The sequence below is a fragment of the Stenella coeruleoalba genome, assembly GCF_951394435.1.
Source record: "Stenella coeruleoalba genome assembly, chromosome: 15".
In the NCBI taxonomy this organism is placed as follows: domain Eukaryota; kingdom Metazoa; phylum Chordata; class Mammalia; order Artiodactyla; family Delphinidae; genus Stenella; species Stenella coeruleoalba.
Genome location: NC_137161.1, coordinates 21480531 through 21508090, shown reverse-complemented (window position 1 = coordinate 21508090; position 27560 = coordinate 21480531). Strand labels below are relative to the sequence as shown.

General features: G+C 43.6%; 2 protein-coding genes across 3 annotated transcripts in view; one reads left to right on the top strand and one right to left on the bottom strand.

Annotated features, from left to right (window-relative positions):
- The window catches only part of VSTM2L (V-set and transmembrane domain containing 2 like), a 36986-nt gene extending 34540 nt beyond the window's left edge, over positions 1-2446 (top strand). The window contains exon 4 of the mRNA XM_079945873.1: positions 1002-2446. Coding sequence (XP_079801999.1) covers positions 1002-1277 — 276 coding nt within the window. The 3' untranslated portion in view covers positions 1278-2446. The remainder of the gene's footprint in view (positions 1-1001) is intronic.
- A 20539-nt stretch (positions 2447-22985) lies between these two features.
- TTI1 (TELO2 interacting protein 1) overlaps positions 22986-27560 on the bottom strand; it is a 53976-nt gene continuing 49401 nt past the window's right edge. Inside the window, exons 10-11 of one of the 2 annotated variants that reach the window (XM_079945867.1) lie at positions 23809-23908; positions 22986-23048 (exon numbers count right to left, since the gene is read on the bottom strand). In XM_079945867.1, the coding sequence (XP_079801993.1) occupies positions 23022-23048; positions 23809-23908 (127 nt within the window). In that variant the 3' untranslated portion in view covers positions 22986-23021. Of the gene's footprint in view, positions 23049-23129; positions 23909-27560 lie in introns of those variants that run through there. The other variant, XM_079945866.1, reaches the window with a different exon arrangement.

The following is a 27560-nucleotide window of genomic DNA, read 5'->3' as shown; positions in this document are numbered from 1 at the left end:
AGAGCTGTAATCTGAAAACTACCCAAATGTCCAGCAACAGGTGACTGGACAAACAGATTGTGGTATATCCATATGATGGAATACTACACTGCAGTAAAAAAGAACACACTGAGCCGTGCAACATGGAGGAATCTCACTGATACTATGTTGTGTGAAAGAAGCCACACATGGAGGAGTTCAAGAACAGGGAAAACTAATCTATTGCTGATAGAAATCAGACTAGTGGGTAACCCCTTGGGGGTGAGTATTGACAAGGAGGGGCCACAAGGGTGCGCTCCAGAGGGCTGTAAGTGTCCCATGCCCTGCTCTGGATGGTGGTCACACTGGTGTACACGCGAGTAAAATTTCATTAAGCTGTGTGTGCCTTACTCTATATAAATTATATTTTAAGTAAAATTTTTAAAACCATATCAAATAAATAAACAAGCAAAAAGCCAAAGTACAAAGACAGATGTCACTCTCTTGCTCCCCCCCCAACTGGACAGTTGTTAGCATCCTGATATACTTGTGATCAGCATTTATTTATTTGTTTGTTTGTTTGAGAAACAAAGCTAAGAATTCACTTTGCAGTCTACCCCAGGTCCTCGGCCCTTCCCTGGGCTCCACTCCAGAGACAGCCGTGGTGGTGAGGCCACTGTGTTCCCTCCCATCTGTTTTCAAACTTGCACACACACAAGTCATCAAAACCAGTGTAGAGTATTTTCCCGTGTTTCTTTCCAGAAATGGCATCACACCGTATGTAGGAGTTTTGCAATGAGATCTTTTCACTTCCTGCATGTCCCTGAGCTCTAACACGCCTAGTTCTAGCTCATTCTTTTTCACTGCTGTGCAACAGTCCACTGAATGAACTGACTACTGCCTATTTATCTGATCTGTTGATGGCCATTGAAGTTGCTTCTACTCTTTTGCTGTTAACTCCGCGTGCCCTCATGGGAGTGTCTGGGGCCCCACCCACGGAGTGGGCTCCTGTGGCCAGGTCACCGTCTCTCTGTCGCCCCCAGGTGGTCAAGGTGGTAGGCAGCAACATCTCCCACAAGCTGCGCCTGTCGCGGGTGAAGCCCACGGACGAAGGCACCTACGAGTGCCGTGTCATCGACTTCAGTGACGGCAAGGCCCGGCACCACAAGGTCAAGGCCTACCTGCGGGTGCAGCCGGGAGAGAACTCCGTCCTGCACCTGCCCAAGGCCCCGCCCGCAGCGCCCGCCCCGCCGCCGCCCCCCAAGCCCGGCAAGGAGCTGCGGAAGCGCTCGGTGGATGAGGAGGCCTGCAGCCTCTAGACTGATGCCCAGCCCGCCGCCGGCCCGCCCTGCGCCCCTACGGCTGTACCGAGTGCATGAGGAGCCGCTGGACCGCTGGGGACGGGACTGCCCAGGTCCAGCTGCCTCCCCATCCCGAGACCGCCCGTGGCCCCCACGTCGGCCCTCCTCCCACCACCCCTTGGCTCAGCATGTAAGGCCCGCCCAACCCTTCCCCTTCAGACCCTCCCCGTGACCTGGCTCAGAGACGGTGGCCCGGGCACCGAGGGGACAACCGCCCCGGAACGCTGGGGTGGGGCACCAGGCCGGGGCCGGGCTGCCCCCTTGTGTCACCAGCTTCAGTAGAGTCCAGTGTTTCGCTTTGCTTGCTTGTCCCCCATCCCGTCCCAAGCTGGGGCCTCCCAGCCTCACTGCCCCTCCTTCCAACCATCCCCTGCTTGGACCTGGAGGTGTGGACAGTGACCCCTCCCCAAATTCGGACTTGAATCTTCTGAGCAGAACTGGGGCCTCTCCTCTGGCAAAGAACTGGGAGCAGAGCCCCCAGGAGAGCTGTGGCCAGTTGCCAGGGTGGCTCACAGGGGCCCTGGGAGGAGAGGGAGACCCCACTGCCTCCAGGTGGGTCCTTCATGTTCAGCCTCCTTATACTAAGAAACAGCTCCCTGCCCGCTCCAGGGCAGGAATCTGCCCCTTCACATGGCAAGTCGGAAGGAGGGCCTTTCCTTTCTGACCCCACGGCCCCATGCAGAGTTCTGCACCAGCAGGACCCCTTCGAGGGGCTTCGAGGCTCTCCAGGAGCCCCCTCTGCCAGCTCCTAGTGTCCCAGCCGCCTCCCAGGACCCATGCCGAATCCACCCAAGGGCCTGGGGCTGTTGGGAGCCGAGGGCCCCCCAGTACCAATCCCCTCACAATTCCTGATCGGGGGCACGCACCCCCTGGTGATTTGTAAATATTTCTGTTGGGCCCAACACCCCTTCAGAACTGGCTCAAACCTCTGGCCGCACCTCAGCGATGGAGTCGGGGGACGTGGGAGAGGCTTTGCCTAGGGGTGTGTGGGTTACCCTGTACACATGATCCAGTCCGTGACTACCGGCCAACCTGAATAAAGCGGTTTAAAAAAGCCTCTGGGCAGTGTCTTTCTGGGGCATTTGTATCTGGGAGCAGCACCACCAGAGAGGGGCAGGTGGCAAGGGCTTGGCCAGCCCCCGCCCCCGCCTCACTCAGCATCTTCTCGCTCCTGCTCTCTGCCCCCCAAGCACAGAAGAAGCACTGGAGGGGGCACAAGAAGTCAAAGGAAAACCAGCCTTTGTCCAGGGCCAATCCAATTACCAGGCACTTGAATTATTCTCAGATTTTGAGATAACTACACATACAGAAGAGAGCATAAAATATGCGTACACTGTTCTGTGAATAAATTATAAAGCAAGTAGGGGTGAGCTACCAGCTTATCAAGCAGCACCCCATAACTGAACCCTCTGCCCAGCCCATGCCTTCCAGATCACCCCCCTCCCTCTTAGAGGTCACCACCACCCTGATGTTTAAGGTCATCCCATTCTCAATGTTCTTTTTACACGTTTACTACCTATATGTATATCATCTTAATATAGTTGAGTTTTGTCTACATTTTTTGAGCTTTATATGCGTGGACTCATACCATATCTGTTCCTTAACGCACTGCTGTATTGTGAGATTCATCCATGTTTCATGTGTCTGTAATTGGTCCATTTTTATTACTGCATGACTATCTACAACTTACCAACTTATTTATCCATTATACTGCTGACAAAAGTTTGTGGTCCTCTCTGGGCGCACGATAACCAGCAGCACTGCCCCGGGCATGTGAGCATGAGGGTGGACTGGCTGGGCTGGAGGTTTAGGCACTGCACTTTAGGGGTCTCGTTTTCTCCTCAGGTATCACCATCCCCACACTACAGTTGAAGAAATGGGTTCAGAGACGTTGAGTGGCTCACCCAAGGTCACAAGGTCACAGCTATCGAACCCTGCTCTGCCAAGCTGAGCTCCTGCTCCCACTATGCCCTGGGCTCTGGACTCCCCCTGGCTCATCCCAGCCTAGAGTCCCACCCGCCGTGGGAGGGCATGTCAGTTAAGCCTTGGTAGCCACTGTGGCTAGCTGGTGCCTCCTTTGTGCATCTACAGAAATCACGAGCATCACCCACACTGAGCCTGGGGCATCTGCCTGCCCCTGAGCTCCCCTGCCAGCCAGACTGAGCGAGCCTCCCTCAAGGGCAGGGACCGGGAACTGTGGAAATGATGACTGACATTGGCTGAGCACTAAGTGTGTCCCAGGCACTGTGCTGACCGCCACAGCAGCCCCAAAGGGAGGCATGTATCCTGTTTTGAGATGAAGAAACTGAAGTTCAGAGAAGAGTGGGTTGGAGGCTGGCTGGCTGGCTGGATGAGGACATGGATAAACCAGGCTATGAAGCAGGCAGGGCTCTGGACCGGTTGCAGAATCCTTGGGCTGGATGGTCTATGACCTGTGGTCCTTTCAGGCCAGCAGCCAGTCTTTATTCCATGAACATGGTCCCTTCTAGAAATGCCCAAGTGCAAGGCAGACCCTGAAAACCCCAGGTCCCTCTGGGAAGGTCTGGAGGGTACAGGCTCATGCTAGAGTGATAATAATACAGGTCTTGAGCACCTCCTATGAACTAGTGAAAGACTTTCCACAGGAAATCCTGAGGCTCCACAGGATCTCATTTCACCCTCCCCAGGGCTTGTGTCTCATCTCCGGTCCCCTCCCCCTTTAGAGGGGTCCCCACCTCCTTGGAGGAATTTTTCTTGCTCTATTAGGAATGCAGCTCAGGGGAAAGAACAGTGTCTGGGTTAGAATCCTGTCTCTGCCCACCCTTGTTTCAGGACCCGGGGCAAAGCTCTTCATCTCTCTGAGCCTTAGTTTCCTTTTCTGTAAAATGGGAATGCTCCCAGGGAAATGCAAATCAAAATCATAAAGAAATACTACTTTGCACACACTGAGATGGCAAGAATCAAAAAGACAGAGAATAACAAGTGTTGGCAAAGATGTGGAGAAATTGGAACCCTCATACACTGCTGGTAGGATTATAAAATGATGCAGCCTCTTGGGAAAACAGTCTGGCAGTTTCTCAGAATGTTAAACATAGAGTTACCATATGACCCAGCAATTCCGCTCCTAGGTATATACCCAAGAGAACTGAAAACATATGTCCACACAAAAACTTGTACATGAATACTCACTCATAGCAGTATTATTCATAAATAACAGCCCTAAAGTGGAAACAACCCAAATATTCATCAACTGATGAGTGGATGAATAAAATGTGGTGTGTCCAGACAATGGAATATTATTTGGCAATAAAAAAAAATGAAGTACTGATAACATGCTATACTATGGATTATTCTAAGGGATAATCGAAACGTTATTCTAAGTGAAAGAAGCCAGATGCAAAAGGTTATGTATTGTAGGATTCCACTTATATGAAATGTCTAGAAGAGAAAAAAATCTATAGAAACAGAAAGCTCAGGATTTCCCTGGTGGCACAGTGGTTAAGAATCTGCCTGCCAATGCAGGTGACACGGGTTCGAGCCCTGGTCTGGGAAAATCCCACATGCCACAGAACAACTAAGCCTGTGCGCCACAACTACTGAGCCCGCGTGCCACAACTACTGAAGCCTGCATGCCTAGAGCCTGTGCTCCGCAACAAGGGAAGCCACCGCAATGAGAAGACTGTGCACCACAACCAAGAGTAGCAGCTAAAAATAAATAAATTTTTTTAAAAAGACCCCTCCTCCTTTAAAAAAAAAGAAAGCAGACTGGTGGTTGCCAGGGCTGGGGGAAAGGAAAATGGGGAGTGACTACTAGTGGGTATGTGGTTCTTTTTGGGGTGATGGAAATGTTCTAAAATTGATCGGGGTGTTCTAAAATTGATTTACACAACCTGTAAATAAACAAAAAACCAATGAAATATTAATATACTACATTTTACATGGGTGAATTGAATGGGATGTGAATCATAGTAAAGCTGTTGAGGGAAATGGGACCCTCTTAACGACAGCCCAGTGCCCACGTGCCCACAGCAGGCACATGGGAGGCACTTGGAAAATTCTGGCCGCTATTAATATTGCTGTGATTTTTATGTGGAAGCCAAAGCCAAGGTGTGCTGATCTCAGAGCAGAGCTGGAGGTGGCAGCCTGGCGGGTGGGGCCAGGGGGCAGCAGAGAAACAGGAGACCTGGGAGAGGGAAGTTCTTAAAGGGGGTCCCCAGGCCCTGCCCTGAAAGCTCAGAAAACCCCCCTCACACCCCCAGGTTAGTTGTCCCCCAGTATAAGAATAACCCAGGGGAGGTGTTTTTCTAAATTCAGATGTGCAGGCCTCCTCTTGGCCTTCATACCCACACGCAACCACATCTACAGCTAGTGCCCCTGGCAGTTCTCATGCTTCTGAGTGACTCCAGCCCCCCAGCTCCTTTGGTCTTCAAGGCCCTGAATTCTGACCCAAACCCTACCCACGCTGCCTGCCCAGCTGCCCTCAGGTGTGGACCCTCACAGGGCTCCCCTTTCAACTCTACCCCAGAACCTCCCTTTCCATCCCCTGCTGGGTGAGAATGGGGGAAACTGACAGCAAGGATCAGGTCTCTGCCCCCTCATTCTTTTTTAATTAATATTTATTTATTTATTTGGCTGCACCGGGTCTCACGCGGGATCTTCGTTGTGACATGTGGGATCTTTAGTTGCGGCATGTGGGATCTAGTTCCCTGACCAGGGACTGAACCCAGGGCCCCTGCACTGGGAGCATGGAGTCTTAACCACTGGACCACCAGGGAAGTCCCATCTGCCCCACCCCCATTCTTGATCCTTCATCCTAGGATTCAGAATGTGAGGCAGGGACGCCCCATTTCAGAAGGTGAGAGAGGGTCAAGCAGGTTTCAACCCAGGGGCTGGACCCTCCCAGCACAGGGCAGGACTGACTGTGCTCCGAGCCGCTAGTAAGCGCTAGCTTATGATTAGCTAACCAGAAGGGCAGGGACCGTGCAGCATCATCCCAGCAGTTCAGTAAGAAGCCAGCTTGGGGCAGGGGATAACGGAGGCCTGGTCCAGGGAGAGGGGGAAGGAACTCAGGAGCCCCATCAGGATCCCTGGAAATGGGTGAGGCCCGCTGCCCTCGTGGGGCCCACACATCACCTAATCCTGGGGCCATCTGAGTCATGGCAGCTTGTGAGCAGCCCAGGTTTGGGGCTCTATCCCCAAAGATTCTGACGCAGTAATTCTAAAGTGGAGCCCAGGAATCTATATGTCCAACTGGATTCTGATGGAGGTGGCCAGTGCAGTATAGTTGGAGAAATATTGTACTATATGATTCTTTAAAGAAAAAGACACAGATAACTTAAAAAAAATCATACTTTTTTATAAAAGTGGGTGTTTGCTTCACTTAACCACACGCCACATATAGACCTATCTCATTTTTTGCTGCTAACTGGAGAGCATTTCAGCAGAGGATGCATCACAATTACCCTCCCCACTTGCCTCCTGATGGACATCTAAGTTATTTCTAATGATTTGCTATTACAGGTAATGATTATCTGAGTATGGCTCTATGAACAGCGTGGCACTCTTGGGGTATTTCAGAGTGTGTGGGAAATCCTTAAACATGGAATTGCTAGCACCAGATATTCTATCAAATTGCTCTCCTCAAGCAACCTTGACTATCGTAAAAAAAATTTTTTTTCGAATAAGTTAATGTTAAAAGTTCAAAAGAGAATTACATTCTGTTCCCACCCATCCACCATTTCCCAGTTCTTCCAGGAGGCAATTACCATTAGGAAGTTCTTAACTCTCCTTCCCGTTATAGTGTGTGTGTGTGTGTGTTTGTATGTGTTTAAATACCAGATGATAGTGTGATATACACAGTTCTGCATCTTGCTTTTTCCACCTAACAATCTACCTTGGCGATGGTTCCACATGTTTATTGGCTGTAGAATAGCCCGTTATATGGATGAACCATGATTTACGTAGCCAGTCCCCTAGTGATGAACACTGAGGTTGTTTTCAATCTTGTGCTATCATAAACAATGTTTATTGTGAATTTCCTAGAGTATAAATCTGCGCGTACATGTGCAAATATGTCTGTAGGATAAATATTTAGAAGTTAGAATTGCTGAGTCAAAGAGTTTGTGCATTTTTAATTTTGGTAAATATTGCGAAATTGATCTCCACAGAAGTTGGACCAACTTACACTCCTGCAAGCTGTGTTTGTGAGAGAGCAACCTGTTTCCTGATTCCCCCACTCTCATGTTTTGATCCTGGTCAAACTGTTGGCTAAAATGGGATCTCACGGTGGTTTCAATTTGCACTTTTCTTATGAGTGAAAGTGAGCATCGTTTTGCTTATTTAAGAACTATTTGGGGACTTCCCTGGTGGCGCAGTGGTCAAGCATCCGTCTGCCAATGCAGGGGACACGGGTTTGAACCCTGATCCGGGAAGATCCCACATGCCACGGAGCAACTAAGCCCGTGCACCACAACTACTGAGCCTGTGCTCTAGAGCCTGCGAGCCACAACTACTGAAGCCTGCACACCACAACTACTGAAGCCCGTATGCCTAGAGCCCGAGCTCCACAACAAGAGAAGCCACCACAGTGAGAAGCCCGTGCACTGCAAAATGAAGAGTAGCCCCCGCTCGCTGCAACTAGAGAAAGCCCACATGCAGCAACAAAGACCCAACGCAGCCTAAATAAATAAACAAAACAAAACAAGAAAAAGAACTATTTGTACTCCCTTTTCTGTGAACTGACAGCTCATAATCTTTGCCCATTTTTCTATTGGTTTGCTGGTTGTCATCTTACTGATTTATAGGAGCTCTTTGTGAGATGAATTGAAATATTTTTCTCAGTCTTTTCTTCGTCATTTGGCTTTGTTTTTGGTGTTTATTTTTTTCTCCCAGGTAAATTTAAAAAAATTGTTAAGTACTTTATATCTATTAATCTCTTATTTTATCATTTCCGTATTATGTTTCATTTCTATAAATGTAAATTTTACTCTTCATGGATTTAAATTGCTTCAAAGTATGAGATAAGGTTCCCATTTTATTTTTTTCTAGATAGCTATTGCTTATCTCAACACTATTTTTCCTCCACTGATTTGAAATGTCATCATTATCATATTGCAAACTCCCACATATATATGGACCACTTCTCAACTTTCTTTTCTACCCCCCCTCCCCAATTCATGGGTCAGTACTATACTGTTTCAATTGTTATGGCTTTATAACATATTTTAGCGTATTCTAAGGCTGTTTTCTACTTCCCTTTCTGTTTAATTTTTGTTTCTAGAACTTGCCTGGATTCTTCTTTGCTTTTCCATGTGAACTTTAGAATCAACTTCTCTAGTTAAAAAGAATTTGATTGTTATTGTAGTTGGGATCAGTAAAACTCATAAATTAACATAGCCAGAACTTGCATTTTATGACAATGCCTTCCTATTGTATCTCAACACTCCCCTCCCTGGTAATGCCCTCTCATTTCGTCTGAGACTTATTTTGTGTGCTTCTAAAAAGAGCACTTAAAAAATAACAGATTTTTGAATGAACAGAAGGATTATGTATGGACTGATATGTGTAATACATGTGAAATACAAAAGATGTTATTTGGAGAATCTAGGTGGTGGGTATATGGGTGTTCTCCGTATAATTATTTAAACTTTTATGTATGTTTTAAAATTTTTATAATAAGATGTTGAGGGAGAAGAGAGCATTTAGATGTTTCCTTCCTACAGACTTTGCATTTTAAAAAATTAATTCCAAAACACTTGTGTTGCTGCTATTGTGATGTAATCTTTTCTTCTGTATGTCTTCTAACTAGATGCAGCTGGCATAAACATGAGTGCTATTAGTTTCTGTATTTTAACTTTTGTATCCAGCCACCTTATTGAATTTTTATTGTTTATAATAGTTTTTCATCTGATTACTTATCTCCCCAAGTAAGATTATCTTTCTTATTTCTTTCTGATCTATATAAGCTTTATTTTTTCTTCTCTCGTCTAACAGCATTGGCCAGTTCCTCCAAGATAATGTTAAATTACGGAACTCATAGAGGACATCTTTGCCTTGCTTTTTAGCTTTAATGTGAATGCTTCTCATGTTTCCAATGCTGCCTTTTGAATATACATCTGGAGTCTCCTGTGAATGATTTAGGAGACTCAAGTCTTATTGATGAGACACCCAAACACTTCAATGTGGATGCCCATTTCAAGTTGGCACCATCCAAGCCAGGTTCCAGGAATATGCCCACCCCGCTCCTTAAAAAAAAAAAAGGGAAAAAATGACTGGACCATCAGGTACAGCTCTGAAAACCAACAGGTATGGCATTTAGAGAATGGACTTTGGGGTCTGATAGACATGGGTTCAAATCTCAGCTCTGCCACTTCTGAGTTATGTGGTGTGAGGGCCACCTCCCCTCCCTGAACCTCAAGTGTCTTTGGGGAATTGAAGGGGACACTGTGAACTCAGCATCTAGCACACTGAGGCTGTTCTCATTCACCAGCATGGGGGAGGGCAGGGCCTAGGACTCTGCATTGCTAACACAAGAAAATTTGTAAGCTGGTGGGATATCACATGTGCATAGTAGTCTGAAAAGACATAGTAGTCTGAAAAGACATCCATAGTAGTCTGAAAAGACATCCATTAAGCTGAGAGCTGTGGTCACTTCTAAGGAGTGGGATAGAAGGGATATATTCCAGTAGGCTGAATATTTGTAAAAGGCAAGTTTTATATCTGTACCTTGAAATGCATACAAATGTTTAAAGAAGACCAACCAAGAAACAAAAGTAAATAAAACGGGGGTGGGGGGGCGGTATGTAAGATGCCAAGGTTGGCAGGAATCCTAGTATGTCTGAGTCCCCTTGACAAGGTCTCTTCCTCCAGTGATGAGAAGTGTTCTCCCTCTGAAGGAAGCCCTTGCTGACCCTACACAGAGCAGACCCTGGAGTCAAGTTCACCCCACTCCTCCTCTACCCTACTCTCCCACCCTCTTCACACTCTTACTTCTTTTTTTGCTTGAGTTAATCCTGATTTAGGTTAGATATCCACACTCCTTTGAAGCCACTTGTCTCAGTAAAGACCTGCCCACTCCCAGACTCAGTGTGTGAATCTCAATTAAACTAAGCTATGGGCTTTTAATGAAGTCCACAGACCACCCCTACCAAGGGTCTGTGGATGGAATGCATGGGATTCACAATCTTGCATTGGGAAAAAAGAGAAAAAAAAACTATGTCTTTCTTTTCATTAAACTCCAGCTGAAATTTATCATTTCCTTCTATTATGAATGTAAGCAACAAACCGCAGTATCATTAGCAGTAACTTGGGACTTTGTCACCAATGGAAATCACAAATATTTTCATATCACAAAACAGTTATTACAGGTATCTTAGAACATTGTTTACCTTTATCACTACTTAAAAATTATGGTTGTTATTAGATCTGCCGCTAGATTTTGTTATTTAGTGCACTAATAAAGAAGCAAGTTTATTCCTATATCGCTTAAAAAATATATTTTTTGATATAGTTGGTTTCTTTTGTAATCCGGTCATTTTATTCTATGCAGTTAAATAGAGTATTCTGGGAAGGGGTCCCTAGGTTTCACCAGACTGCCAAAGGGGCCCATGGCACAGAAAAGGTGAATAAACCCTGGTCTAAGCCAATACTGGCAATTCCATTATCCGAGCTGGAGACTACTTAGGAAGTATCATGTGACCTAGTGTGTCACATTCACAATGAGACGCAATGGGACATCTGCTGGAGGGAGAGTGGAGTCCCTCTTGGGAAAGGTTTCTTAAGAGGAGACACGAGGAAGTCATCCTTTCTTCCTCTGCTTCTTAGTGTCTGAGCATGTGAGCTGGGAATTTCTTCCACCATTGGGCAGCCATGTGAAGAGCAGCTGATCCACTTGAGATGCAGAAAACACTGATGGGAGAAGGCTGGGTTTTTGAGGATGTGGTTGATCTGGTGAATTAGCCAGATAGGAACCTCCCTACTTCTAGACTCCTGTTATCAATCAATAAATTCCTTAAGACTTAGGCCGTTAGGTCAGTTTTCTTTTACTTGCAGACAAGAGCGCTTTCTCTAATCCACCATGCTATTTTTGTTCCCCCATGTTTTCCACACTTGGTCCTAACAATTAGTGGGGTGACATGGAAAAGAAGTCAGCTCCTTGTTCCATCTGAGTCTTATGATTGGTCAGATCTTCTTTCCTCAAGGCTGAACATCTTCAGGTCCTTCAACTGGACTCATGTGAGATGGTTTTGAGACCTTTTTCTACCACTAACACATATGTCTATCCAGATCACTGGTTCTCAAACTTGAGCATGCATCAGAATCATGCTAATGTTTGTTAGCATAGGTTTTTTTAAATACATTTATTTATTTTATTTTTAAATTTATTTTTGGCTGCGTTGGGTCTTTGTTGCTGCACGCGGTCTTTCTCTAGTTGCGGAGAGCAGGGGCTACTCTTCGTTGCGGTGTGTGGGTTTCTCATTGTGGTGGCTTCTCTTGTTGCGGAGCACAGGCTCTAGGCACGTGAGCTTCAGTAGTTGTGGCAGGTGGGCTCAGTAGTTGTGGCTCACGGGCTCTAGAGCACAGGCTCAGTAGTTGTGGCGCGTGGGCTTAGTTGCTCTGTGGCATGTGGGATCTTCCCGGACCAGGGCTTGAACCCGTGTCCCCTGCATTGGCAGGCGGATTCTTAACCACTGCGCCACCAGGGAAGCCCCAGCATTAGGTTGTTAAAACACAAATTTCTAGGGTCCCACTCCTGGAGTTTCAGATTCAGTGGGGCTGGAGTGGATCCCAATAATTTGCATTTTCTAACAAATTCCCAGATGCTGCTGCTGCTGCTGCACTTGGGGACCACAGTTTGAGAACCACTGGTCTAGGTCCGTTTAGAAACATGGCTTTCAAAAATGAAACCACTACTCAAGGCGGGGGTCTTGCTAGTGCTAAGCAGAGCAGAACTATTACCTCCCTCAATACCAATAGCATGCTCTTATTACTGCAGCCCAAATTACAAACTGCCTTTTCATGCTGTTGAACCCTATGTCACCAAGACTCTGAAACCTGTATCACACATCTGGCTCCCAAACTCTCTCCCTGTTTTTGTTGAGTGCCTATTGTGTGCCAAGTGCTTTAAGGAATTATCACATTTAATTCTCATGACAACCCTTGAAATGTGCAGCGATTTCTTTGGGGGAGGCTGATGCCCAGAGAAATAAAGAAAAACAATTCCCAGGTAAATAAGTGAAGGACCCAGGATTCGAGCCTGGGTTATAGAACTCTACAATTAAGAACTCTCCTCCGTCTTAACAGCATCAATTAATCAGCTGCCCTTTGGGGCCCAAGACAAATTTACCTAATTGTGCCTCATCTAGCTCATTTCTCTTTCTTGTTTACAAGGTCATCTAATGTGATTTTTTTCAAATGCCCCAGGTTTCTTGAGTACCTCCTTCACCCACAACTCAGCCCTTTCACTGCCCTCACTGCTGCCCTAAAGAGAAGGAGGTTAAGTTTGCTGAGTTGCATTTAGAGCCATGAGTTTAGTCTCTGAAAGTGTTAACTGTGGGCACATTTTAATAAAGGCCATTTTCTAGGCTACAGCTACATAAATGTTCCAATTTAATATGCAAATGTACCACAAGTTATTTAGGATGTGCTGGGCCTTCATTGTTCTAGTTGCTGTTATGTTGATTTAGCCCAGAGCTTTATAGTTAATAATTTAGGAGACAACCTTATTTTTTAATCTCCCTTTGTGCTCATGCCTCACCCTTTATTACATTACGGGACTTAGGCCTGTCTGAAGATTCAGTTTAACGAACGATCAATCCTTGAATAAGTGTAGTGGCCAAAGGACTCCCTTGAAATCTAGGAAAAGCTTTAGGTTCATGAGTTTTCACCTTCTTGATGGGATTCTTGGTTTCATCATAAATATCATGACTCTGTTTATCCCTAGTAGTCCGTTTTGTATTATATTCTGCTTTGCCCAACAGTAACATCGTTAGATGAGTTTTCTTTGGTTAGTATTTGCCTGGTATATCTTTTTCTATTTTCATCATTTCTGTGTCATTGTCTTAGGTATATCTCTTACACACAGCTTATGCTGAATTTTGATTTTTTAAAATCTTATCTTATAGTCTCTGACTTTAATAGGTAGGTTTAATCCACTTACATTTCTTGTGATCACTGATTTATTTGGACTTATTTTCTACCATCTTAGTTTGTGTGTGTTTTCTATTATCATGAGATTTTTTTTTGTGGGGGGGGAGCACATATGGTTACTTTAATTTTTTTCTTCTTTTTTGACTTTTGATGGATAGCATTCTTTGGCACCCCCATCCTTTTTCCTCCTCACTGATTTAAAAGCTGTGTATCACATTTCTTTTAGGGTTTTCATTTTAATTTTTAACATACTTAAGTATATATTTTCCTAACAGTATAAAGTTTTTCAGTATCTATTTTCCTCTTAACAAGACAATCCCTCTAACACCATGTAACTGCCAACTGAATTGCCCCCCTCCCATCGTTCTTGTTATTGTCTAGAATCTTAGTTCCACTGTTTATCACAGAAACTAATGTTCATATTACCAGAAATTATTTAGATCCATCAATATATTCGACTAATTTCTGTACTTACTGTCTTCCTTCTTTCACTTTCCCTTTTGCTGAAGTACTTGCTTTAGTAATCCTTTCAATGAGGTATAGGTGGTAAACTCTCTTAATCTATGAAAGTCTGAAAATACCTGTAATTTGATTTCCTTTTTCAGTGTCCATCTAGCTGTGTATTGAGGTAGGCTGATCATATTTTACCCTCTGCATGATCAACATATTATTTCTCTGTCTCTGTCATCCATTGCTGTTGATGAGAAATCTGCTGTCAGCTCAACTGGATTTCCTTTCCTTTGTAGGCAATTTGTCTTTATTCTCTGTAAATCTTAAGGTTTTTCTTTTTAACTTTGATATTCTACTCTACGATTACAATGTTTCTGGTTGAGATTTTATTAATTTATTTATTTTAAATTTTATTTTTTTGGCCACAATGCGTGGCTTGCAGGATCTTAGTTCCCCAACCAGGGATCGAACCCAGGCCCCAGGAGTGAAAGCATCAAGCCCTAACCCACTGGACCACCAGGGAATTCCCGAGATTTATTTTTAACCATTCTATCAATATTTTGCACACGGTATGTGTTTTTCATCTGAGGACTTTCATTTTGATTCTGAAATATTCTCAGTCACCCTCTCTTAAATATTGTGTCTCCATTACATCCTTTATTCTATCCTTCTGGAATTCCTATTACACATATGTTGGACTCTTCCCATATGCTCACTATGTCTTAACTGCTCTTTCATATCTTCCATTTCTTTATCTCTCTGTGCTGGGTGAATTACTCAGGAATATCTTTCAATTCATTAATTGTCTCTTCAACTGTGTTTTATTTAGAATTTATTCCATTTGAATTCACTTCAATAATGATACTTTTCAATTTTAGGATTTCTAATTGTTTCTTTTTCACAGCAACGTCAAATCTGTTTGTCTTTGTTTCATAAATTTTTTTTTTCTTTTTACAAGTTGTTCATTCCTTTACCTTTGTTAGGATCCTAAACCTGTAATGGAATTTTCAGATTGCTCTATTATTTGCACTTATCATGAGCAAATTCATCTGTTAAGAGTTGAGTTTGTTGGCCATCTCTCTGTCAGTTTACTTCAAGTGCTTTAGAATTTTGGTTTGCAAGCTTATTTTGAACAGGAATCTTTCTGTCCATTTTCTTTCTTGGCACTTGTCTAAATCCTCAGGACCCTAGTCCCAAACTGTTCTTCCTATTGGCAGCTCAGGATTCCCAGTTTTGGGTGCTATCAGAGATGTCACAGATGCAGTTAATGAGTCAAGGTGGCATAGCTCAGGTCCCAATTGCTAGACCTGCATCTGCTCCTCCCTGTTACCTAAGTTATGGTTTCAAGCAAGAGGCTGATGCTAGACCTCCACTTCTTGACCTCCACTTCCCCCCGCCTTTTTTTCCCCCTCCTCCTCTTTTTTACTATTGTGGTACTGTTGTACCTTCCAGTTGTTGATTCATCAATATTTTTATTTTTATAACCTTCCTAACATATCTGTTAGTTTCCTAGTCTAATTTTATTTTTTACTTTGCTATTTTTATTTTATTTTATTTTATTTTGACTTGGGTGGCTTGCAGGATCTTGGTTCATGAGGCTGGGGTCAGGCTGGAGCTCCTGTGGTGGGAGATCTGAGTCCAAACCATTGGACTAACAGAGAACCTCAGACCCCAGGCAATATTCATCGGAGTGAGGTCTCACGGAGTTCCTCATCTCAGCACCAAGACCCAGCTCTACCCAACAGCCTACAAACTCCAGAGTTGGAAACCTCAGGCCAAACAACCAGTAAGACAGGAACACAATCCCACTCATTAAAAAAAAAAAAAAAGAGACAGCAAAAAAATATGTCACAGATGAAAGAGCAAGGTAAAAACCTACATGACCAAATAAATGAAGAGGAAATAGGCAATCTACCCGAAAAAGAACTCAGAGTAATGATAGTAAAGATGATCCAGAATCTCGGAAATAGAATGGAGACATGGATTGAGAAAATACAAGAAATGTTTAACAAAGATCAGAAGAACTAAAGAACAAACAAACAGAGAAGAGCAACATAATAACTGAAATGAAAAATACACTAGAAGGAATCAATAACTGAGGAAGAAGAACGAATAAGTGAGCTGGAAGACAAAATGGTGGAAATAACTGCTGAGGAGCAGCATAAAGAAAAAAGAATGAAAAGAATTGAAGACAATCTCAGAGACCTCTAGGACAACAATAAATGCACCAACATTCGAATTATAGGGGTCACAGAAGAAGAAGAGAAAAAGAAATGGTCTGAGAAATTATTTGAGGAGGTTATAGTTGAAAACTTCCCTAACATGGGAAAAGAAATAGTCACCCAATTCCAGGAAGCACAGAGACTCCCATAAATGATAAACCCTAGGAAAAACACACCAAGACACATATTAATCAAACTAACAAAAATTAAATTCAAAGAAAAAATATTAAAAGCAGCAAGGGAAAAACAAAAAATAACATACAAAGGAATCCCCATAAGGTTATCAGCTGATCTTTCAGTGGAAACTCTGCAGGCCAGAAGGGAGTGGCAGGATATAATTAAAGTGATGAAAGAGAAAAACCTACAACCAAGATTACTCTACCCAGCAAGGATCTCATTCAGATTCAATGGAGAAGCAAAAGCTTTTCAGACAAGCAAAAGCTAAGAGAATTCAGCACCACCAAATCAGCTTTACAACAAATGCTAAAGAAACTTCTCTAAGTGGGACACACAAGAGAAGAAAAAGACCCACAAAAACAAACCCAAAACAATTAAGAAAATAGTAATAGGAACATACATATCGATAATAACCTTGAACGTAAATGGATTTAATGCCCCAACCAAAAGACACAGACTGGCTGAATAGATACAAAAACAAGACCCATATATATGCTGGCTACAAGAGACCCACTTCAGACCTAGGGACACATACAGACTGAAAGTGAAGGGATGGAAAAAGATATTCCACGCAAATGGAAATCAAAAGAAAGCTGGAGTAGCAGTACTTGTATCAGATAAAATAGACTTTAAAATAAAGACTGTTACAAGAGAAGGAGGGACACTACATAATGATCAAAGGATCAATCCAAGAAGAAGATATAACAATTATAAATATTTATGTACCCAACATAGGAGCACCTCAATACATAAGGCAAATGCTAACAACCATGAAAGGAGAAATCGACAGTAACACAATAATAGTAGGGGACTTTAACACCCCACTTACACCAATGGACAGATCATCCAAACAGAAAATAAATAAGGAAACACAAACTTTAAATGACACAATAGACCAGATAGATCTAATTGATATTCATAGAACATTCCACCCAAAAGTGGCAGAATACACTTTCTTCTCAAGTGCGCAAGGAACATTCACCAGGATAGATCACATCTTGGGTCACGAATCAAGCCTCAGAAAATTTAAGAAAATTGAAATCGTATCAAGCATCTTTTCTGACCACAACACTATGAGACTGGAAATCAATTACAGGAAAAAGACACAAATACATGGAGGCTAAACAGTGAGCTACTAAATAATCAAAAGATCACTGAAGAAATCAAAGAAGTAATTAAAAAAAACATAGAAAAAAAAAGACAATGATAACTCCAAACCTATGGGACACAGCAAAAGCAGTTCTAAGAGGGAAGTTTATAGTAATACAATCTCACCTCAAGAAACAAGAAAAATCTCAAATAAACAATCTAACCCTACACTTAAAACAACTAGAGAAAGAAGAACAAAGAAAACCCAAAGTCAGTAGGAGGAAAGAAATCATAAAGATCAGAGCAGAAATAAATGAAATAGAAACAAACAAAACAATAGCAAAGATCAGTAAAACTAAAAGCTGGTCCTTTGAGAAGATAAACAAAAATGATAAACCCTTAGCCAGACTCATCAAGAAAAAAAGGACGCAAATCAATAAAATTAGAAATGAAAAAGGAGAAATCACAACTGACACCGCAGAAATACAAAGGATTATAAGAGATTACTACAAACAACTATATGCCAATAAAATGGACAACCATGAAGAAATGGACAAATTCTTGGAAAGGTACAGTTTTCCAAGACTGAACCAGGAAGAATTAGAAAATATACAGACCTATCACAAGTAATGAAATTGAAACCGTAATTAAAAATCTTCCAACAAACAAAAGTCCAGGACCAGATGGTTTCACAGGCAAATTCTATCAAACATTTAGAGAAGAGCTAGTACCAATCCTTCTCAAACTCTTCCAAAAAATTGCAGAGGGAGAAACACTCCTAAATTCATTCTACGAAGTCACCATCACCCTGATACCAAAACCAGAAAAAGGTATCATAAAAAAGGAAAATTATAGACCAGTATCACCGATGAACATAGATGCAAAAATCCTGAACAAAATACTAGCAAACAGAATCCAACAGCACCTTAAAAGGATCATACACCATGATCAAGTGGGATTTATCCCAGGGATACAAGGATTCTTCAATATATGCAAATCAATCAATGTGATACACCACATTAACAAATTAAGGAATAAAAACCATATGATCATCTCAATAGATGCAGAAAAAGCTTTTGACAAAATTCAACACCCATTTATGATAAAAACTCTCCAGAAAATGGGCATAGAGGGAACCTACCTCAACATAATAACGGCCATACATGACAAACCCACAGCAAGCATCATACTCAATGGTGAAAAACTGAAAGCATTTCCTCTAAGATCAGGAACAAGCCAAGGATGTCCACTCTCACCACTCTTATTCAAAACAGTTTTGGAAGTCCTAGCCACGGCAATCAGAGAAGAAAGAGAAATAAAAGGAATAAAAATTGGAAAAGAAGAAGTAAAACTGTCGCTGTTTGCCTATGACATGATACTATACATAGAAAATCCTGAAGATGCTACCAGAAAACTACTAGAATTAATCAATGAATTTGGTAAGGTTGCAGGATACAAAATTAATGCACAGAAATCTCTGGCATTCCTATACACCAACAATGAAAAATCAGAAAGAGAAATTAAGGAAACACTCCCATTTACCATTGCAACAAAAAGAATAAAATACCTAGGAATAAACCTGCCTAAGGAGGTGAAAGACTTGTACTCAGAAAACTATAAAACACTGATGAAAGAAATCAAAGATGACAGAAACAGATGGAGAAAATACCATGTTCTTGGATTGGAAGAATCAATATTGTGAAAAATGACTATACTGCTCAAAACAATCTACAGATTCAATGCAATCCCTATCAAACTACCAATGGCATTCTTCACAGAATTAGAAAAAAATTTTTTACAATTCGTATGGAAACGCAAAAGATCCCAAATAGCCAAAGCAATCTTGAGAAAGAAAAATGGAGTTGAAGGAATCAGGCTCCCCGACTTCAAACTATACCACAAAGCTGCAGTAATCAAGACAGTACGGTACTGGCACAAAAACAGAAATATAGATCAATGGTACGAGATAGAATGCCCAGAGATAAACCCACACACATATGGGCACCTAATTTATGACAAAGGAGGCAAGAACATACAATGGAGAAAAGACAGCCTCTTCAATAAGTGGTGCTGGGAAAACTGGACAGCTACATGTAAAAGAATGAAATTAGAACACTACCTAACACCATACACAAAAATAAACTCCAAATGGATTAAAGACTTAAATTAAGACCAGATACTATAAAACTCGTAGAGGAAAACATAGGAAAAACACTCTTTGACATAAACCACAGCAAGATCTTTTTTGACCCACCTCCTAGAGTAACGGAAATAAAAAGAAAAATAAACAAATGGGACTTAAAAAAAAAAAAAGCTTTTACACAGCAAAGGAAACCATAAAAAAGACAACCCTCAGAATGGAAGAAAATAACTGCAAATGAAACAACAGACAAAGGATTAATCTCCAAAATATACAAACAGCTTATGGAGCTCAATATAAAAAAACAAAAAATCCAGTTAAAAAATGGGCGGACGACCTAAATAGACATTTCACAAAGGAAGACATACAGATAGCCAAGAGGCACATGAAAAGATGGTCAACATCACTAATTATTAGAGAAATGCAAATCAAAACTACAATGAGGTATCACCTCACACCAGTTAGAATCGGCATCATCAGAAAATCTACAAACAACAAATGCTGGAGAGGATGTGGAGAAAAGAGAACCCTCTTGCACTGTTGGTGGGAATATAAATTGATACAGCCACTATGGAAAACAGTATGGAGGTTCCTTAAAAAACTAAAAATAGAACTACTATATGACCCAGCAATCCCACTACTGTGCATATGCCCTGATAAAACCATAATTCAAAAAGAGACATGTACCACAATGTTAATTGCAGCACTATTTACAATAGCCAGGACATGGAACCAACCTAAGTGTCCATTGACAGATGAATGGATAAAGAAGATGTGGCACATATATACAATGGAGTATTACTCAGCCATAAAAAGAAACGAAATTGAGTTATTTGTAGTGAGGTGGATGGACCTAGAGTCTGTCATAGAGTGAAGTTAAGTCAGAAAGAGAAAAACAAATACCCTATGCTAACACATATATATGGAATCTAAAAAAAAAAAAAAAAAAATGGTACTGATGAACTTAGTTGCAGGGCAGGAATAAAGAGATAGACATAAATTTTAAAAAATACTTTAAAAATTATTGAATAAAAATATTTCAAGCTAAAAAAAAAAAGAGATAGACAGAAAATGGACTTGAGGACCTGGGGTGGGAGGGCGAAGCTGGGGTGAAGGGAGAGTAGCATTGACATACATACACTACCGAATGTAAAATAGTTGACTAGTGGGAAGCAGCAGCATAGCAGGGAGATTGGCTCGGTGCTTTGTGACCGCCTAGAGGGGTGGGATAGGGAGGGTGGGAAGGAGGCTCAAGAGGGAGGGGATATGGGGACATGTGTATGCATATGGCTGATTTGCTTTCTTGTCCAACAGAAACTAACACAGTGTTGTGAAGTAATTATACTTCAATAAAGATGTATTAAATTTTTCTGATGGAAAAAAAATTTATCTATTGTTGCAGTGTATAAACGGAGGTTATTTTTCCTCACTAATTCATGGATGGTGTGGTTAAATTTTCCTACATCATTTTTATTGAGGTATATATGATTAATACACAATAAAAGGATCCATTTAAAGTGTATAACTTGATACAGTCATACAATCACCATTATGTTATAAACATATACAGTCATATAATCACATTACAATCAAGAAAAGAACACTTTCATCAACCCCCAAACTTCCTCTGTACCCCTTTGCTATCAATCCCCTTCCCCAAACCCCAGCCCCAGGTAACCAGTGATCTACGTTTATAGATTAGTTTTGCCTTTCCTAGAATTTCATATAAATTGAATCAGACAGTATATACTCTTTTGTGGTTGGCTTCTCTCACCAAGTGTAGTGATTTCGAGATTTATCCATGTTGTGTATACCAGTTCTTCATTCATTTTTACAGTTGAGTAGTATTCTGTTGTATGGGTATATCACAATTTGTTTATCCATCCTTCTATTGATGGACATTGGAGTTGTTTCTAGTTGGGGCTATTATGTATAACTCTGCCATGAACATTCATACACAAATCTTTGTGTGGACACGTTTTCATTTCTCTTGGGTAAATATCTAAGAGTGGGATTTCTGGGCAGTATGGTAAATGTATGTTTAACTTTATAAGAAACTTCCAAACTGTTTTGCAAAGTGGCTACACCATTTTGCATTCCTATCTGCAATGTATGAGATTCTGGTTGAGGAGCAGGTTATTGTAAAAGTATGAGCTCAATGCCATATTCACTGAAGGTGACTGTAAAAACACTTAGAAAGTACACTGAGCTATAAAGTCAGGAATGGTAATGAAGGCTCTGTGAGGGCACTAACTTTTAGTGTCCTGTGTACTGCTGAGTCCACAATGCCTTGCACAGGTCTTGGCTCATGGCATGCACTCAACAAATGAATCAATGAATAAAGATTTGTCCCTGACAGACATTAACAGCTTTTAAAGTTTGGGTCAAAGTTTGGACCTACTGCATCCTATTTGAGCAAAGGAAGTTTTTTGGAGCCCTGTTTTCTCCTTCCCTAAATTTCACAAGACCGTTGTTTTGAACTAGTTGGCATTTCTACCCCATTTCTATGAGATCTACCATCCCTTTAGCCAGGCTTCTCTTCAAAGCCCAAGATGATCACTGTACCCCCAGTGCTGCGTCTGCATTGCAGCCAGGAGGAAGGAGGAAAAGGGAGAGAAGGGCATACACCCTCTCTTTAAGGATACTTGCTTGAAGTTGAAGATCATTTCTGCTTATCTATCATGAGCCAGAACTTAAGCCACATGGCCACATGGCAAGGGAGATGGGAAAGTGTGACCTTTACTCTGACCAGCTGTGTGCCGAGATAAATAGCGGTTCTTTTACTTAGGAGAAGAGGAGGTTATGTACTGATGACTTCTAGCAGGGCCTACCCTGAGCCTGCCTTTGTCCTGAATGCTAGGCACTAGTTCAATATACAGTATTAGTCGAAAAATATGTTTATTCCTCAACTCCACGGAGAACTTTTTTTTTTTTTTTTGCGGAACGCGGGCCTCTCACTGTTGTGGCCTCTCCCGTTGTGGAGCACAGGTTCCGGATGCGCAGGCTCAGCGGCCATGGCTCACGGGTCCAGCCGCTCCACGGCATGTGGGATCTTCCCGGACCGGGGCACGAACCCGTGTCCCCTGCATTGGCAGGCGGACTCTCAACCACTGTGCCACCAGGGAAGCCCCAGGGAGAACTTTCTGATTCACTACCCAAAAGGATGCCACCCTAGTGGGTAAGGAGGTGTCTCAGTCAGCAATTCCAGGCCTCACCCCCTGCCACCAGACCACCCACCGTGGCTTCTCCCTCCAGGTTTTCTGATCCAGCTACAGGGAGCAGTTGAAGGATGGTGCATTCAGAGAAGGGGGAGTTAATAATGGAATCTGTAGACAGGCCCACATTGTTGACCACCCTGGGACCCAAGTGTCTGCCTTCTGGTGACCTACCTGAGGAAGCTCTGATGGGCCCAATGGCTGAGCTGGGTGCAGAGAGCTGGGTCTACTCAGCTGCCCTTCCCACGGTCCATCAGGCTGGGTGTCCAGGAAACTAAGCAGCCTACAGAAGGTAGGGTATATCCCAGAGCTGTGTGTCCAATACAGTAGCCATTAGCCCCATGTATTTATCTCAATCTAAACTAATAAAATAAAATATTCAGTTCCCTAGTTGTACCAGCCACATTTCAAGTGCTTAGTAGACACCTGTGGCTAGTGGCCACCATAATGGATAGCGCAGACATAACACACTTCCATCCCTGAAGAAAGTTCTATTGGACAGTGCTGCCCCAGAGGAGAGACATCTCAGGTTGAATTATAGAGGCAGAGTACTAAGAAAGAGGCAGGTGATGGGTCTGAACTACACTGTGCCAGGCAGACCCAAGCTGGGCCACCATGGTCCATGGGCCCCACACTCTGTGAGGGAAGCAAATGAGAGAGAGGAAGGTGTCCAGGAAAGGGTGCAGTGGGGGCTGGAAACGTATGTGTGTCTTGTTTAAAGGATGTTTTAGTATGGGTTCCTCCAGAAGCAGATGCTGGGACAAAGGTTTAATGGCAAGTAGTTTTCTGGGGAGGTGATTCCAGAAAGTACCAGAAGGGGAGTGAGGAAATGAGACAGGGAAAGTGTGAGTGGTCAGGCAAGCATCCACTGTGAGCAAGTGGGGCTCCGTCCTACCAGGGAGCTCTGGGAGCCAGTGCACGGCACGTACCTCAAAGTCACCCCAAGGGCTTGGGGAGCTGTGGTTTTGATACATTAACTTCTACTAGTCGTTGGTTCAAGGCTGCTGCCAGGGTGTTAATTTGCTAAGACTTCTGGTCCGCTAAGTATGGAGATAGAAAGCCTTCCTTACCTGTGGGAAGTCCTCAGGCAAAGAGATGTAAACATGGGGCAGCTGGAAGTTGGCTGGAGCAGACTGAGACGGTAAGACTTGAAGGATATGGGCTGGGCACCTGGAGAAGACCAACATCCTTAACCCCCAGCCTCATCTCTCTCTCTCTCTCTCTCTCTCTCTCTCTCTCTCTCATACACACACACACACACACACACACACACACTCCTTGCGTATCTCTCATCATGCTGGCCTCTTCCTTTTCCTCAGACTCACCCTGCTCCCTCCCACCACAGGACCTTTGCATATGCTGTTCTGGGAACGCCTGAAGCACTCTTCTACTCTTTCCCATCCCTTTTCATCTAGTCAAGTCCTACTTATTCTTCAGATCCTGGCTCAAATGTCCCTTTCTCTAGGTAGCCTTCTCTGAGGGACACCCCACCCCCACCCCAGGACAAGAACAAGTCCTGTTGCACACCATCCCAGCTCCCTGTCCTATAAGTGCGTCATTATATATTCACGAGGTTAGTTGATTACCACTGTCTTCCAGTCAGACTGTAACGAAGGGATCTTGCTTGTCTTATCCCCAGTGACACATAGTAGGTCCTCAAGAAATATATGTGGGGTGAATGAATGAAAAATGAGTAAATGAATGATTGAATTCCAGTCCAAATGACTAGGACTCCCAGTATCCAGAGAGAATTTACTAGCTTAAGACCCCAGGAAGAGGAAGAAGCTAATTAGCAATTCATTAGGATCTGTTCTCACTTCTGTAGTCAATGCTAATCACTTGTTTGTTTAAAACAGGAAGTTCTGCACTCATTAAATCCATTAGTAAATGAAAACGTTTCTCAGGGAAGTCTGGCCTCCCACACTGGAGTGTAAATTCTAGGGCCGCACCCCACCCCCGCACCCCCCGACTTTGTATAGACTTCACAGAAGTCAGGAAAGCAGGTGCTAGCAAGTTGTAATTACCCTGGGAGAGGACTTGAGTCCTCCTTCACAGTGGGACCTTAGGAACCTGCTTCTTCAGCCCTCTGAGCTCAGTTTCTGCCCCTGTACAACGGGCACATTGTATCTCATGGCTAATTGTGAAGATTAGAGGGAGCTGTGGCGCCAGGAGTGTCAGCTCACACCTTGGTGTTATCCTCCCTGATGGCCGGTAGAGGGTCTATTTTGAGAATATAGCTACCCGACTGTCCTGAACTCTTTCCTTCTAGTTAACAACCAGGCTCCTCTCTCCTCCTAAGCAGCCCAGCTTAGAGGCTCACAGGCCATGATGTGCTCACCCTGGCCTTGCATTAGCTCATTTAGTTCGCACAGCAAATCCATTATTAGCTGCATTTGCAGATGTGAAAACTGAGGCTTGCAGAGCAGAGGCACTGGCACTGGACTTTTCTCCTCCCCACGCTGGGCTGTCTCCTCCAGGAAGACGCCTCTGCCTCGAGGCATACTGGTCTCTCCCCAGTCTGTTCTTCATCAGGTGTGTCTGTTGGTCCTGGGTCTTACTCATCCTCCTGTTCCCAAGGACCTGATGCTCTGTAGAAATGGAACATCTACCTGGGTCCCGGCATTAACTACATACTAGCCTCAGTGCTGCTTTTCCTGCATTAAATCACAGAGTCCTCACCAAAATTCTACAGGCTGAGCTACTATTATTAACCCCCATCTTACAGATGAGGAAACTGACGTATCAGAGGTCACAGGGCTGGAAAGTGCATCAATGGCCAAGGCAGGCTGCCTTCAGAGCTCGTGCACTTCACCCCACAGAGGACTGTTCTGCCCTCACAACAGGCCTCAGGAACGGTGGAGAGGAGGGCTTGGGGGTAGCCTGGCAAGGGTGAGCTCAGCCCTCCATCCAGTCAGAGCCCTGCAGAAAAGCCCCAGACAACAACTTCCCTGGTGCAATGCTACCAACCCATTCCTCAGGCGCCTACTGAGTGCCCACTGGTAGTAGAGTTGTGTCTGCCTTTGGGTATCAAACAGATCAGCCTCCCTTCCCGAAGTTTCATCCTTTTGTTCAGCCTTATTGTTTACTGTTCCCACCTCCCATTCACATGAGCCAAACACCATACGTGCTGTTCCCTCTTCCCAGAGGGGATCCTTCCCTTTGCGTCTGGGGGGCAAATACTGCAAAGCCAGTTTGGACAGCCTCTCTTCCATGAAGCCTCCCAGTTTCCTTTCAGTTCCACCTCTGGGCTGCCACTCATACCTCTAAGGTATCATCGTCATCATCATGACCAACTCCAACAGAGCACCGCCCAGGGGCTAGGCCCTGGGTCTAGCACTTTATTCTCACCATGCTCTCAGGGAGGTATTATTTTTATTCGCATTTTGTCAAAGCTCGGAGCAATGAAGAGACTTGCCCAAGGCAGCAGTGTCAGAAGTCAAACCCAGGCTGTCTGTGTCCAGAGGCCATGCTCTTAACTGCTGCTCCCAACCTCCTCCCAATCCAAACTTTATTGCTGCCTTCTCATGATGATGGTTTTGTTTAGCTCTCCTCTGAGCCTGGCTCCTAGGGGACAGAATTTATGTCTTTTTGTCTCTGGGCTTGGCACATAAAAAGCCTCGGAAAATGCTTGTTGAACGGAATTGAAGTTTCCAACCTGAAGATTTTGAATTCTGTTGCATAAACCTGGTGTAACTGATCACGTAACTCATCATTTGATGTTGGCAGCCTCAAGTTTGAATCCTATCTTTGTCCTTTATTTGGTGCCTTTGGGCCCGTCACTGGGCAGCTGGCATTCTAACAACGAGAGGAAGGCACAAGCCACAGCCCTGTCCAAGGTGCTGAAGGTGCAGTCATGAATGCAACCCCTCCACGAGGGAAAAGGCTGCAAGCTGGACAGAGCCTCACTGGGGGCTGGGGCAGAGGGCACCGTGCAATGCCCTGAGAGCAATGAGTGTGAGTCCTAAATTCTGTCTGGGCAGTCAGGAGAGCCTCTGAGGCTCGCCCTGCTTCTCTTGGGGTTCTGAGGGCTCAGGTGAGCTGGGGCACGGATGGGAGATGGTTTTTCTGCATTCATACAGGGGCTGTGGGTTGGCTGTCTGTACAGCACACAACCCATCCCCTGAAGGGATCCTCTCTAAGATCCCTTTTCTTATTTGGCTTAAGCAGTACCTCCTCTCCCCCCAGCCTGGTTCCCCTTGAGAAATGCACAGCACAGGAGAGGGAGCCCAGATGATGTTACACTCCTATCACCAAAATGTGAGTTTACTATAGAATTATAGACTCACAAACGTCTTATATTTTAATAATAACATTTTTGTGAGTAAGTTACACATATATATGATTTAAAAATGTGAAGAGTAAAGGGAATTCCCTGGTGGTCCAGTGGTTGGGACTCAGTGCTTTCACTGCTGAGGGCCCGGGTTTGATCCCTGGTTGGGGAGCTAAGATCCCACAAGCCATGTGGCATGGCCAAAAAAAAAGTGAAGAGTATAAAGGGTACAGTGTGAAAAGATTTCTCATCACTAATCCTGCTACCCTTCCTAGAGGCTGCCACTTGAGTGTTCTTTAAGAAAATTCCACACATAAAGTACCCCTGTCCCTCATAAATAGTGTTAAGTGTTCTGCTTGCCTTCTTCTTTAATAATATATCTTGGAGATATACACAGAGAACCAGCTCTTTCTTTTTAAAGGCTACTTGGCACATTACAGGTTAGTAAGACACTTATTTAGCCAAGACTCTCTGGATGGACTTCTAGGTTGTTTCCAAACTTTGATTAATGCAAACACTGCTTCGATGAACTCTTTGTCCCTCATCTTTGCA